Source organism: Dermochelys coriacea, chromosome 10 (genome assembly GCF_009764565.3).
Source record: "Dermochelys coriacea isolate rDerCor1 chromosome 10, rDerCor1.pri.v4, whole genome shotgun sequence".
In the NCBI taxonomy this organism is placed as follows: domain Eukaryota; kingdom Metazoa; phylum Chordata; order Testudines; family Dermochelyidae; genus Dermochelys; species Dermochelys coriacea.
In genome coordinates, this window is record NC_050077.1 from 4,165,429 (window position 1) to 4,179,883 (window position 14,455).

Sequence of the window (14,455 nt, forward strand, 5' to 3'; positions counted from 1 at the left end):
GCGCTCTAGGCTGCGTCTCTATTGTCAGAATGCTGGAGGAGTGCTGGGCAGCGAGATTAAGGAGCGGCGACGCTCTAGCACGATCTCCTTGGCCGCGACAGGGTTGGAGCTGGCACTCTAAACGGGGACTCTATGGTCAGGCGAGGCCGGCGCCGGCTGCAGTGTGGTGGGAAAGGTGGAAGGCCGCGCTCTGGGCGGGCACCCCGGATCTCTATGGTTGGAGGAGCGCCAGCCGTTCGGTTTGGAGCGGCGCTCTAGGCCGGCTGGATCTCTGTGCTCCGGGCCGGTTGCTAGGCTGAGCGGGGCCTAGGCCGCGGCGTGTCCGGGGCGCCATGGCCGCGTCCCCGCCCCCGCCCCCGGCGCCGGCGGCGGGTCCCCCGGACGGGCTCTGCGTGCTGTGCTGTGGGGAGCTGGAGGTGGTGGCGCTGGGCCGCTGCGACCACCCGATCTGCTTCCGCTGCTCGGTGCGGATGCGGGCGCTGTGCGGGGTGCGGTACTGCGCGGTGTGCCGGGAGGAGCTGGGCCAGGTGAGGCCGGGGGGAGGGGGCGGCAGCCGCCGGGCCGGGCCGGGCCGGGCCGGGCGAGAGGACGGGGGGCGCTGGTTGGTTGGACGGACGGATGGAGGAGGGGGCAGCCCGGAGGAGAAGGGGGAAGGCGGCCCAGGGTGGGGGTGGCTGGGCCCCCCTGGTGCAAGCCGCGGGGCCGGGCGGGGTGTGATTTTCCCACGTGTACGCGCGTCTCCGGCTGGGCCTGTCGCGCTGTGGGGAGCGAAGCTGAGGTCGCGGCTGAGGTGTGGGGGGCGTTGAGACGGCGTCCTGCCATCGCGTGGTCCAGCCGCTGCTGGAAGGGAGCAGCGTGGGGGGGCCAGGGTCTGGAATATGGGACGCATCCTTTGGGGGCCTTCAGATTCTGCGCCCCCCCCTCCCCCTCCCCCTCCCCCTCCCCCAATCAGGGACGCCTCAGTGCTGGGGCCTTCTTGGAAATCCCCCTGGGCTGCCGGCTGCGCGGCTCTGCACCGCCAACAGGGTGCTAGCAAGGACCTCCTGCCTCCCCCTTGTTCCGTGCCGCTGATCTAGGATGGAGAATCCCGCATTGCTAAATATGGTAACGTGTTCCCACGGAGAAGGGCTCAGTATTATTTATCCAAACAGAGACCATCTGTTGGTTCTAGCTGGTGTTTGAAGCTGTCGCCCCTATAAACGCTGATTAATGTAATAAAGAACAGAGACTGCCTTATTAGAGAGGGTGGGGACCCAGACCCAGCCTGTTTGTCCGCTAATACCCTAGAGACCAAGATACACGCCGCCAATATTACAAAAGCCGGTTTAGCTTGAGGAAGGGAGGTTTCTCATTCTGTCTCACTAACAAAAATACCAATTTGGGAATTATTGTGTTGGGACTCACGGAGTTGTAGAAACCCTGACCATAAAGTTTACTACTCTGTCAGCTTTAAAGTAAACTTTAATAGAAAAGAGGATTGATGGTGCATTCCCATATGGTCACACAGCTGTTCTGGACGTGGGTTCTACGTCTGTGGACCACTAAAATGCTGAACAAATTTGTGCCGAAGGTCAGACTATGGAGATGATGGATCCTAGAATAGTTTATGGCTAAATCAGATCGGTACTGAGAGAGAAATTCTTTACATTTCTTTCACGTAGAAAAGCTTTCTAGCTTCACTGCTGGGTATATTGCCTGGCCTTGAGCTCTGCCCCAATGATGCAGCTACTGTTCAGATGCAAATAGAAGGGTATTGAAAAGCAGAGAAGGTATTGAGAGATTATTTCTCTTCTTTGATTTTTATTTTAAATATTTACATAAACCTGTCCTTGTTCTCTAGTGTTAGTATTAAGGAGACACCAATAACTCTGCCTGTCACCTTGCTGGATTCTTGCTCTGATTTTAAACTTGGGGAAGGTGTTTTACATGCTCTGACTGGACTTGCGCAAGTCCTGCATTACAAAACATCGTGATGGTGACGTGTTTACTTCTACAGCTCCTTCAAGTAGGAGGATTCTGTAGTACTTTCTTTAAAAAAGGAAAAACTTTATTGAACTTTAATGTGCTTTTATATGTTGAAATTTACCCCTTTTTTACAAATCAGTATTGCAAACTCCTACTGCAGTGCGCAAGAGCAAATCAGTCGGATCCAGTTATCTAATTCCATTGTCTGAAATGTCTCTTTGGAGCTTGGAAGGGAAGCAAGAATGTAGCAAGGTGGCAAACAAACTTATTTTTGAAACATAAGAGAGTTTTCTCCCACTTGCGTTCTTCAGAGAGGATGAGATGATTTCTGGGTCAGTGCAAAAGGCAATATAGATAATGCTTCAGCATGTGCAATATCCTTTTATTACTTCAAATGTACATACTGAGACAATGAAATGTGTTGGGTTTTCTGACCCATGAATTTATGCAAGGTGACTTTGGAGCAGCCTCTCAGTGTTAGCTTTCTGCTGTTCAACAAACCTCTTCTGAATTTCTGCCTCTCTTCTCAACAAAATTTTGACTTGTCCAGACATCATCCTAGTATGTAGTTGTGGAGATAAAAGATATTGGAACCATATTGAACTACTGAACTTCCAAGGTAGTTGGTCCTGAAGAGGCTGATCTTCTCCCATGGTAGAAACTACTTGCCATTTATGCATGCTACATTCTTTGCCATCATGGTTCCTCACTGCTTTCCCAGTTCTCCGTTTTTGCAGACTTAAATCTCTTTCCAGCTATTGGATTGCCCTTCCTGTCTGCAGTTCATATTTTCACTCCTATTTACTCCATTATTGTATTATCTGTCCTCGCTTGATGTTAGGTTTAGTGTATTTTCCATCTACTTTTCTCAGAGTGTCAATATCTGCAGGCATTTCTCTTTGCATAATATTAAGAATATAATCTTGGGGGACTGGAAGTGCCGGGGAACTAATCAGCCATTCATCTGTAGGTTGGAAGTTTGAATATAGCCAGGGTTGGTAATAAAAAGAAAAGGAGTACTTGTGGCACCTTAGAGACTAACAAATTTATTTGAGCATAAGCTTTCGTGAGCTACAGCTCACTTCATCGGATGCATCGGTTGGTAGTGACCCTCTGATGGCTGGTGATTGATGTGGAATGAGTTTGAAGGATCTCAGTCCAGTTCCCAAAGAAAAATGTTCAGGTCACTAAGAACACAGTAATTAACACTTTTCATTGGCAGTCTCAGTAAACAAGTCAACAGCCTTCTTATCCTGAAAGGGAGGTTCTCTGGGTCAGAGTTGAGGCACCTTGATGGCAGTGTGGAGAAACTTGCACTAGTGCTTCCTGTTCTATAAGTAAGACTTCACTTTCCAGAGCTGCAAGCTGTTTTTCAAGAATGCTAAATTCACATTTAAAAATTGTCAGCCTTCAAAATGTTTTTTATTATTTGTGCAGCACTGATGTGAGGAGAGATCCGAGCCATTTAAGGAATAAGAATTAACACCCGAATTGAATGATTGAAATGGTATTCTAAAAATGAATTGTAGGTGCTAGGAAGTGAAGTATGAACAGTTGTTTTTTTCCTTGTCAAATGAAGAACTCCTCCCAAATAAACTTCATTGGCTGCTAATCATTTTAGCAATGTGAAGATCTTTTATCAATGTGCATAAGAGACCGTGAGTTTGTGGAAGCCAGAAGTCCATTATTTGTTTGTTTTTTTTTTTCCTCACTACTACGTAAATTTGTTAACAGTAGTATAGAATGCCACTTTATTTAAAATCCTATTTAGGGATATTGATATGATTTTTATCCAGACTACATACATCTTCTGCAGCTCTGTCTTTGTCTTGTTGTACTCTGATGGTTGAAGATCTTGTTTTAATCCCCATGGAGGGCAACCTGGGTGAGGAAATGCAGCTTGGTAAATATGTAATGAGTCAAGTGCATGTGGTTTTATCCACATGGTGGAATGAGAATAAAGCTGAAGTATATGAAGCAGGAGAGTGAATAAATGTAGATGATGATCGCAACTATGGAACGTGAAGTTAAACTAACAGCAGGTGCAAGAGAAATGATTATTTGATGTTAAACTGCATGATTTCAGAATGTAACATTTAAATGAAGGTGGTAGTGGAAAGATGAGTTTCCTACAAAGAAGCGTAGAGGGAGTAGAAGGTAACATTGCTGGGGAAAGTATTTTAGAAAATGGATAAAAGCTTTGTCTCAGTCTGTGGTGGTTTCTGCACGTGTGAATAATCCTCTGGGTCTGCTTCAAGGCCTGGGATAAAAGTAAGTTCTGTGAGTAGCCTTTACATCAGTGGTTCGCAGACAAGGGGCGTCGCTTGTTCAGGGAAAGCCCCTGGTGGTCCGGGCCAGTTTGTTTACCTGCTGCGTCCGCAGGTTCGACCAGTCGTGGCTCCCACTGGCCACAGTTCACTGCTCCAGGCCAATGGGGGCTGCGGGAAGGGTGGCCAGCACGTCCCTTGGCCCGCGCCGCTTCCCGCAGCCCCCACTGGCCAAGAATGGTAAACTGCAACCACTGGGATCTGCGATCAGCTGAACCTGCAGACGCAGCAGATAAACAAACCGGCCCAGCCCGCCAGCGGCTTTCCCTGAACAAGCAGTGCCCCTAGTTCGGGAACCACCGCTTTACATATTCCCACTCCTGGGATGTATTGGCAGTGCAGCTTGGATGGTGGAGCGTTCTCCTTCCCCATCCCTCCCTGTTCTCAAACATTCTGAGGGCAAGGTTATAAAAGGGGGTGTGCTGTTCCAGCGGCCTGCGTTCCTTCCATCTACAGTTGCAGACAGACTGGAACCACTCCGGCTGACTAAGACTTGTGTGCCTACCTGTCTGATGTGGTGGTACGTTTTCTGTTGGTCCTCTTCACGCTGTCTGAGGCTGAATGTGATGTCGAGTACCAGTGTGTTCAAACACAGTGCATCTGTAGTTTAGGATGAATTGCTTGGCCAGGAAAGAGCCTCTGCTGTAATCTAAGCATGCTTGCAGGGATAGACCCTCGAGTTGTAGACTTACTACCCCTAAGGATCTAGTTTCGTGCTGCTGCTGCTGATTATGGCCGCTGTCCAAGGGAGAATCAAATTGAAAAATTTCTTTGCTGAAATCAGCTGGTCTTAGCCATGTGGACAGGACATTAACCTTTTGCAGCTGTTCAGTTTTGTAGTAAATATTCATAGTAATTGCTATATTTTGTGGGCTCAGCTTTTGTTCCTTATGCCATCTTTCACCCATTTGAATTATTTCAAACAATCCTTTTATTGTAATAATACCTGGCTCTTATATAATACATTTAATCAGTAGCTCTCAAAGCACTTCACAATTTTTAGTGTATTTAGCCTCACAATACCCCTGTGAGGTAGTACTAAGGCATAAGGAAGCTAAGTGACTAGCCCAGGGTCACACAGGAAGTTTCTGGTGGAGCAAGGTATTGAACCTGGGTCTCCCAAATCATATGCTAGTGTCCTAACCATTGGGCCATCCTTTCTCATTTATAATTGCTCCAGATATCCTCTTTGTTTTTTAGTGGCTACAGACTTCCTTTTTAGCCCCCCTGTAGTACTGTTGTATGTGGGGAAAAAATCAGGATATTCTGTTGCAAATGAGCTGTGCTGAAAAGTAAGTCCTTGACTGAAAAGAGTGGAGCTATAGGCACTACAGCTGGGTTTCTTTGTAGAATAGGTCTGTTAGTAGCATAGTGTTTGTGTGTGATCAAGAAAGGCAGCTGGGAATATCAGTATGACTAAATCTTCTCTGGTGACACACTAATGCAGACTGAAGTGGCAAAAGTAATGGTCATAGAATCAACATAGTGTTTGGGGCGGATGAAAGTAGATTTAAAGATGAACGACAGTGTAGTGTGTGTAACGGAGTAAGAAAACAGGCCATACTTGTTTGAGTCTTGTGCACATTTAGGGATATATCATGGAGAAGACTGTTTTGGTTAAATTAAATTGCTTTGGAAGAAGCCAGTAGACTCATAATGATCATACTACACGCGCACACACAGTACCTCAGACCTGCTATTGTCAGGCATTTCATGAACAACGGCAGTCCTAGTGTCAACTGAAAAGCAATTGGAGATCTACTATAACTTGTCTGAATTGGTGCAGGAGATTCTGACCGTTGCGTTATTTCTGTGGTTCCTTTGCGTTTCTCTGTTTCTTGGCTGGCTGTTTGTTAGGGAAGAGAATTATGTTTCCTTTTTATTGGGCTGCTGGTTTATTTGTAAACAATAGTTACACCGGATGCATCTGAATTTACTAATCCTTTAAAAAATCTTTTTTGCATTTTTTTTCTTATTGATTCTTGTTAGCTTGTTTCCTTGACAAGACTCTGGCTTATGTCACTGATCATTTATATCATGAAAGTTCACTGTATTATCTCCCAGCAGCACATGGGGAGTGGGGTGGGAAACAAGTGTTCAGTATGTCTAGGATTCAATACACACTTACAAGTATTCGTAACAAGTTTAGGTTATAATGGTGATCGACTGTAGACCAAAATAACATACAACTTCATATGTGCTTTCTCTAATCTTTCCTGTTTGTTGTCTGTAGGTGGTCTTCGGAAGGAAGCTTGCATCTTTCTCAACAATACCAATCAACCAGCTGCAGCATGAGAAGAAATATGACATCTATTTTGCTGATGGAAAAGTTTTTGCACTGTATAGGTAAAACACAGCATTCTCTTCATCTTCCTAGCATTATCATATTTTCCCTTCCTTTTTTCCTTGGGTCATCCGAGCAGTGTGCTTTGATACAGGAAGAACACCTAGGAGATGACCTTGATTATAGCTGTGGTTTTGCCTTAGCCTAACAACCCTGGCATCTTCAGTTGATTTCTGGGTATATTGAGTTTGTTCAGAAAGATGAGGGTAGACAGATTAGAAAAAGGGCCCCAGGCAAGTCTGTACAGCAGGTAGTCTGTGACTTTAATATGACATTTCTAAAATAATATCTTGTCCTCAGTATTCAAGAGGAAATGCATGCTGCCCTTAGGTAAAACAGTGCAGACTCAGCTTGTGGAAATTTTATTGCAATGTGTGTATTTTGTACCATGCTGAAGAATGGAGAAAATTGAACATGTGTGCCTGGAAGTGTCCAAGAGACCTGGGGCTGCAAAATGGACACATCCTTAAGTCTGAAATCCTAGGTCTTCAGCAGCTTAATATGTGATTTGTCATTAAAAGTCACTTTTCCGTCTTTCCCACCTGCGGCCATGAGCAAGATGCTGAGTGACCTCTACTCCTTATATTGGTGCTGACTCTGTTAGTAAGAACAATATCATCACCTGATTTATTAATCATGTATTTTCATAGTGTTTAAGAACCAACCAAGAATGGGGCCTCATTGTGTTTGTATAGTGCCTCACATGGAGTAGTAGATGGATTGTAAGTCCCTGTCTTGAAGAGCTAATTAGACAATACAGACACTGGTGGGGGAAAGGAGTGTAACACAAGCAGAATGAACAATGGGATGGCAGCAAATATCATGTTAGTTCAATATTTGTTTGGGTTTTTTGTGTGGATTCATTTAGGAGGGAGATCAGCTAAATGGAAAGATAAGTGACGGGAGACAGGACATGGAAGGGCATAGGGCTGAGGAGTAAATGCAGCCAATGCCTTTTCTTGGAGACTAGTGCAATGCATTCAGCCTTGTTTGGTCCAAGGATGGGACTCTGTAAGTGCATTGGTATTCTCTTACGGCTTGGTGTTTGCTGGATTGGATAGTGGGTTCGGTCGCCTTCTGACTTAGAATGGAAAATGGAAGTATGTTGTGGGATTTTGCTAGACTAACTGTCTGAGGAGTTTTCAGATAAGTGAGAGATGGTTCCACTGTACTGAGTGTTCCCAGAAACATGTTGCTTGTTGCCTCTTATTATTAGTAAATGACTGCAGGGTAAGTAGGAAATACATTCTGATTAATAAATTACATTTGCTCTGAGCAGTTGCATTTTGTAATGATGTCTGGTTAGAAATGTCACATTTTTTGAAAGCCAAACCCAGTGATTTGTTGCTGAGGTTTCTGAATGCCATGAATAGCTGCAGAATGACAGTCAGGAGCTAAACCCATTAAACAGTTCCCTAATAGTGGACTCTGTTTCTGCTTCTGCTGTCACCTTGTAGAATGGTGCTTTACTTGTTTCCTCTTTCAGTATCAGAGCTCTTCCTTTTTTCACCCCCCTTACACTCGTATTGAATTAGCTGCAAATGAGGTCACTGTTCGACTATATAATGTAGATACAGTATTGCATGAGGTTATTGCCTGTCAAAAAGATTTAACTTGGTTGGATTTTAACAAATCACAAATTAAACTGCAAACTTTTTACCATTACCTTTGGAGGAAGTTGAGAACACACCCTTGTGTTAGAATTCTCCAACACATTACAGCTTGTTCATAGTATTGTATGCTAGTGCACTCTAGTACTGTATCGCTTTTCAAGCAGGTTTCAGAGTAGCAGCCGTGTTGGTCTGTATTTCAAGCAGTAGCTGTACTGCTCCCCTCCTGATATTCCAGCTTCCATACAGTTTACTTCAGTTTTGCTCCTGGAATGATCAAGGGTATTTTTGGAATAAGCATAATCCTAACCTCCGTGAGTTAGAAATTGCTGTGACAGCTTAAAAAAGTAACACTCTGTTGCTAATAAAACACTTTTTTTTCTTTTCACTGTAATATTTGCTGAAGTGTAGGGTTTTTGGGATAGGATTTGAAATAACCTTGATAAACCTTCCTTGAATATCATTGTCCTTTAGGAAGCTACTGCAGCATGAATGCCCTCTGTGTCCAGATGTGCGGCCCTTCAGCACCATTGTGGACTTGGAACAGCACATGAGAAAACAGCATGAGCTCTTCTGTTGTAAACTGTGTGTTAAACACCTGAAGGTGAGCCATAAGAATGTGCTTTAGAGCAAGGAAAAAGAGACTTCATTGCATGGGAATCTGTGTAAACTAAGTTTGTAGGAGACTTGCTGGAGAGGGAGGGGCAGAACGGAAAAAAGGACATGGTGGAGAAATGGAATCAGTGAACCAGTAGAAGTTTCTTCCACCTTGCCAATTCTGTTTGAGTGACTTGCAGCTTTTTATAACCACCACTTGTCATAAATTGGTTAATTAAGGAAATCTAAGGCTTTCCGTCTGGATTCTATTTTAAGTGTATATATCTTTATAGCCCAGCCATCTCAAAAAATCTTATGACGTTAGCTCCACCCCAGGTGTGGATTAATGGCATGGGTCTAATTTCCTGCTTAGTCTCATCAGAAAGTCTGACTATGGAGATCTGCTTTCTGTAGAACCTCTCATTATTATTTTTTTTGTATTTTTTTAAAAAAACCCAACCGAAAACTAATTCTAAAAAAGTTCAGAGCCAATTCAGAGAACAAGATGCATCATAGGACCTCAGAGTCCTCCTCAAGAGCAAAACCAACTCAGAAGTATTTAGAACTTGCAGTGAGTTCATGTATATGATGAGAAATCACCTGAGCAAGTTAAAAGGAATAGAATTGCATTTCATGATCCTGTGTGTCTGTGCAGAGGCAGATCTCCTGTATCTTGCTATAAAGTGGTGGTGACAAGGGATGAAACAGCTGTACGTAACTTACTCACACACAATGCAATCACTGACTGTTTTAACATCTGTTTTGCCACACTAGATTCCACTGGAAAGCTGAGTTGTCTCTAACCTTGACAGGTCACTATACAGTGGGCCTTAAAACTGCATATTGCCATCTTTTTTCTTACATGGATTCTGTTTTTAATGGCCATTGTTATGTGGCCTTCAATGTGCCGGAGGTCAGATTAGATTATCATGATGGAAATGATCATAATGGTCCCTTCTGGTCTTAAAGTCTGTCTGTGTAGAGCTAGACAGTTAATACTTTATACCATCCGAAAGATTAAATTTGAGCTTTCAGAGTAGAGAGCAGCGCTGTAGCTGAAGTGGTTCAGCTAAAATCACCAGCTGCCATTGAAAGAACACTTGTAACCTCTAACCTCCAATATGACTGATACTTGTCAGCACTGGTTAATGAGGGAAGGAATTCCTTCAGAGCATGAAGAAAATATATTTGTTACTCTTCACACACACTTTTGTGATTTGTTTTTTTACTTTCACAGATATTGAATAATAAATACCAGGCTGGACGCGGGCACTTAAGTAGACAGTAGATAGAAAGAATGGGTCTGTAGTTGGTTATTGATAAGAAACCAGAGCAATAATAGTATTTAGCACTTGCACAGTGCTTTACGCTTTCCAAACACTTCATAAACATTTTTATTCTGGAGAAGTAAATGTGGACAGTGCCCATGGAAAAGAAGGTCCTAGTTCCACTGAGAATTAAAACTGCTCAGTCTGTTGATGTTAATGAAGCCAAAGTAATCCCTGCCCAAGATGAGTTTAATACCCTTGGTGTAGGCAAGATAGATATATTTGACAAAGTTAATTTTTTGGTTCGCTTTCAAACAGTTACATCAAATCAATGCCTCATGTCTTTTATTTATATATATATATATATATAATATACACACACATATATATATTTTGTTTTATAAGCTCTCTTCCTAGAGAAACAAATTCCATACTAGTAGTGACAAAATATTGGCTAGTGGTGCAGCAGTTGTGGACTGAGCCAATGTTTGTGTATAAGCATGGCACCCAGTAGCTGTATGAGGAATGTTACCAAATGCATAACAGCTGACTCATTTAATTTACATTTTCCCAATCTTGGGTAAGCAGAATACTAAGTGTTTTCAAAAAGAAAAGGAGTACTTGTGGCACCTTAGAGACTAACAAATTTGTTAGTCTCTAAGGTGCCACAAGTACTCCTTTTCTTTTTGCGAATACAGACTAACACGGCTGCTACTCTGAAATAAGTGTTTTCAGAAGGTGGTTTAGATTTAAGGACTTTTCCTACAGAGTTTGTAACCCAAACTGTGCTACATTGTTAGCACATGAAACAAAATTTACTAGGAGAAAAGTGTAACTGAGTGGTCTGTTTTCATTGTTCCAGGTGAGTGAAATGTAAATTAGATTTAAGTTGGAGAGGGACTTGAATTCTTACGCCCATTCACGGAACCATTTAACCACAGATTGTTCATAGCTTGAAAGTGGGAAATTGCTTTGACTAGTAACGTTGGCCAATGATATAAAGATTGGTAGAACCTGATTTACTCCATCAGTAAACTGCGTAGTTCTCTGTTGACTTGAGGTAATTCTTTCTTTAAGATCTTTACGCATGAACGTAAGTGGTATTCCCGCAAAGACCTCGCTCGACATCGAATACATGGGGACCCAGACGACACATCTCATCGTGGGCATCCCCTTTGTAAATTTTGTGATGAGCGTTATTTAGACAACGACGAGTTATTGAAACACTTGAGACGAGATCACTATTTCTGCCACTTTTGTGATTCAGATGGTGCTCAGGAATATTACAGGTTTGTGAGAGTGGCTGACTTGGGTTTCTTTTAATTTAATGAAAAGATTTAAATCTTGATGGAAAGGTGATTGCATCTGCTTTCAGTCTCTGAGAGTAGGTTGTCCAAAGGCACCCAATGCAAGAGTGAGCAGATTGCTTTTGATCTTTGTTAGAATTTGCATTGAGGATGGAACCCTGGGACTGACAGACCCACCTTTTTCTCCTGTTCGGCTGCTTGTCTCTTCTGAAGCCAACAGAGACATGCTGTACTGAAAATGGGATGTATGTATTGCTTAGCGCTATATCAGTGCAAATGGAGCCATTGAGCTTTAAAAGTTGTATAAACCTGTATATATGAATGAGAGATCCTGATCAGACCTTGTGCTGTGCAGTGAATTGGCCTTAAATGCTGTGGCAAGAGGCAATACCTCTGAACACAGAACTCAGTGGCAGACTGGAATGCTGAGCCACTATGGCTACATTTACATTTAATAAAGGAAGGGAGGTTTGTAAAGAAATATTTAATCAGTGCAGCAGCTGGTCTCTCTTTTTGTGTTTAAAATCAATGTATTTATTACTGCTCCCTCACTTTCAGTTTCTAAGTGAATTTGCTTGTACTTAATTCTCATGGGGGAAGCCTGGGGGTTTGGCAGGTATCTGAGCCATATTTGGGAAACTAGCCTTTGAGACTTAGGAAGACACAATGGATGGTTTAGGATTATTGGACAAACACATCAGAGGGGTGTTGCTGCTGATTATTTCACTACAAATAATTTAAATGTTGACATTTAAACTGTCATCTTTAGGGCTCCACATTAACGCACTATGATGAGTGGGACAGTTCACACGTATGAGATCTTGCTTCAGACTGTCTGCAGATTCAGACAGCCTTTCATCCATTTATATACAGTTCATGCTTTTAAGGTTTCTTCACAGTTGAAGGCTAAAAACAAAAATTAGACTCTGGAGTGCAGTTCTTTAGCAGTTTCTGCAGCTCTGCTACATAAGCCCATAATAGTCACGGTCTAAGATTTATTTGGTGAAAAGTAGGTCTGAATAAAGTTCCTTTTATGGAGGAGATTTTGTGCAGGGCTAATGTGACATGGTCAGTGAAGCATCGTGCAGTGAATTTGGTTTAACTTCTCTGAAACATGCATTAAACTGTTCTGTGTCTTGACACACAGAGAAGTGCGTGCAGAAGGTCGCTGTTCTAGAGTTTGCAAAATGGAGTGACAGCACTCAGTGTTTTTTAAAGAATGAACAATTTTTTTAAGTTGACTGCATTGCTGAACTAACCAATCAATGTCTGCCCTCTTCCCAGTGATTACGAATACCTTCGTGAACACTTCCGTGAAAAGCACTTCCTTTGTGAAGAGGGACAGTGCAGTACAGAACAGTTCACTCATGCTTTCCGTACAGAAATAGATTACAAAGCACACAAAACAGCCTGCCACAGCAAAAGCAGGGCTGAGGCCAGACAGAACCGACAGATTGATCTTCAGTTCAACTATGCTCCCAGGCACCAACGAAGGAATGAGGGTACGTCAGACTGGAAAGACTAAGTTGCCAGAAATACCTTCTTATTTCTTAATGCTTTGAACATTTTCAGAAACTCAGTGTGCAAGTTGGCCATTTTTGGACTGAAAACTGATTACATCCCATTTCAAAATGGGATTATTTTCACAGCTGACTTTCTGATCTATCTTAGAATTGCTTGGGATACAAGTAATATGAATGAAGGGAGTGATAACCATGGTACTCCGAGGGGTACATCTGATACTAAGAGTGGGGCAATACATAGATATTTTTTATGTTATTGGAAGCTGTACATAGAAATCTCTGCACATCAAGATGAAATTTGTCCTAAACTTGAATCACAGTCCCATAATATATGGAATCCATATACTGCTAATGCGTTTTAATGCAATAACGGTAAAGGCTAGCTGGTTTTATAAAATCAGTGGTTGCTGATTGAGAGTCAGGAAAGGTCCTTTTGTACTAATATATTTTAGCATCTTTCAATCATCTATGGAGCGATGGTGTTATGTTCCTAGATTTAGAAAAACAACTGAGAGAATTATTGGACATGTCTCCTGGTCAGGTGTTGTGGGTGGAGAGGACTATGAAGAAGTTGACAGATATAACAGGCAAGGACGACCAGGTAGATCGGGACTCCGAGGAGGACAGCAAAACAGAAGAGGGAGCTGGAGATATAAGAGGTGAGTAACCCAGTGTGCTGTAGAACTTACTGCAGAGGTGAAATACTTTCTTATTTCTTAAATGATATAAAGTTATAAAGAGTGATAAAGTTTGTGGACGATACCAAGCTGGGAGTGGTTGCAAGTCCTTCGGAGGATAGGATTAAAATTCAAAATGAGCTGGACAAACTGGAGAAATGGTCTGAAGTAAATAGGATGAAACTCAATAAGGACAAATGCAAAGGCAGTAGTACAGCAGAAAGGGATCCCTGGATCATAGTGGATCGCACGCTAAATATGAGTCAACAGTGTAACGCTGTTGGAAAAGAAAGTGAACATCATTCTGGGCTGTATTAGCAGGAGTGTTGTAAGCAAGACATGAGAAGTATTTCTTCTGCTATACTCTGCACTAATAAGGCCTCAGCTGGAGTATTGTGTCCAATTCCAGATGCCACATTTCAGGAAAGATGTGGACAAATTGGAGAAAGTTCAGAGAAGAGTAACAAAAATGATTAAAGGTCTAGAAAACATGACTTGTGAGGGAAGATGGAAAAAATTGGGTTTGTTTAGTCTGGAGAAGAGAAGACTGTGAGGGGACATAACAGTTCAGTTTTCAAGTACGTAAAAGGTTGTTACAAGGAGGAGGGTGAAAAATTGTTCTCCTTAACCTGTGAGGATAGGACAAAGTAGCAAGGGGCTTAAATTGCAGCAAGGGAGGTTTAGTTTGGACATTAGGAAAAATGTCCTAACTGTCAGGGTAGATAAGCACTGGAACAAGGGAGGTTGTGGAACCTCCATCAGGAGAGGACTTTGTCTAATCTGTTCTTAAACACCTGTCGGGAATGATCTAGTTATTACTTAGTCTTGCCTTGTGTA

The 14,455-nt window shown here is 42.8% G+C and overlaps 1 protein-coding gene across 4 annotated transcripts in view; it reads left to right on the top strand.

Annotated features, from left to right (window-relative positions):
• ZNF598 (zinc finger protein 598, E3 ubiquitin ligase) overlaps window positions 1–14,455 on the top strand; it is a 24,694-nt gene continuing 10,239 nt past the window's right edge. Inside the window, exons 1-6 of one of the 4 annotated variants that reach the window (XM_038418722.2) lie at window positions 1–135; window positions 6,526–6,638; window positions 8,721–8,850; window positions 11,189–11,400; window positions 12,703–12,920; window positions 13,483–13,600. In XM_038418722.2, coding sequence (XP_038274650.1) covers window positions 133–135; window positions 6,526–6,638; window positions 8,721–8,850; window positions 11,189–11,400; window positions 12,703–12,920; window positions 13,483–13,600 — 794 coding nt within the window. In that variant the 5' untranslated portion in view covers window positions 1–132. Of the gene's footprint in view, window positions 528–6,525; window positions 6,639–8,720; window positions 8,851–11,188; window positions 11,401–12,702; window positions 12,921–13,482; window positions 13,601–14,455 lie in introns of all 4 variants that reach the window. The other 3 variants (XM_038418719.2, XM_038418723.2, XM_038418720.2) reach the window with 3 other exon arrangements.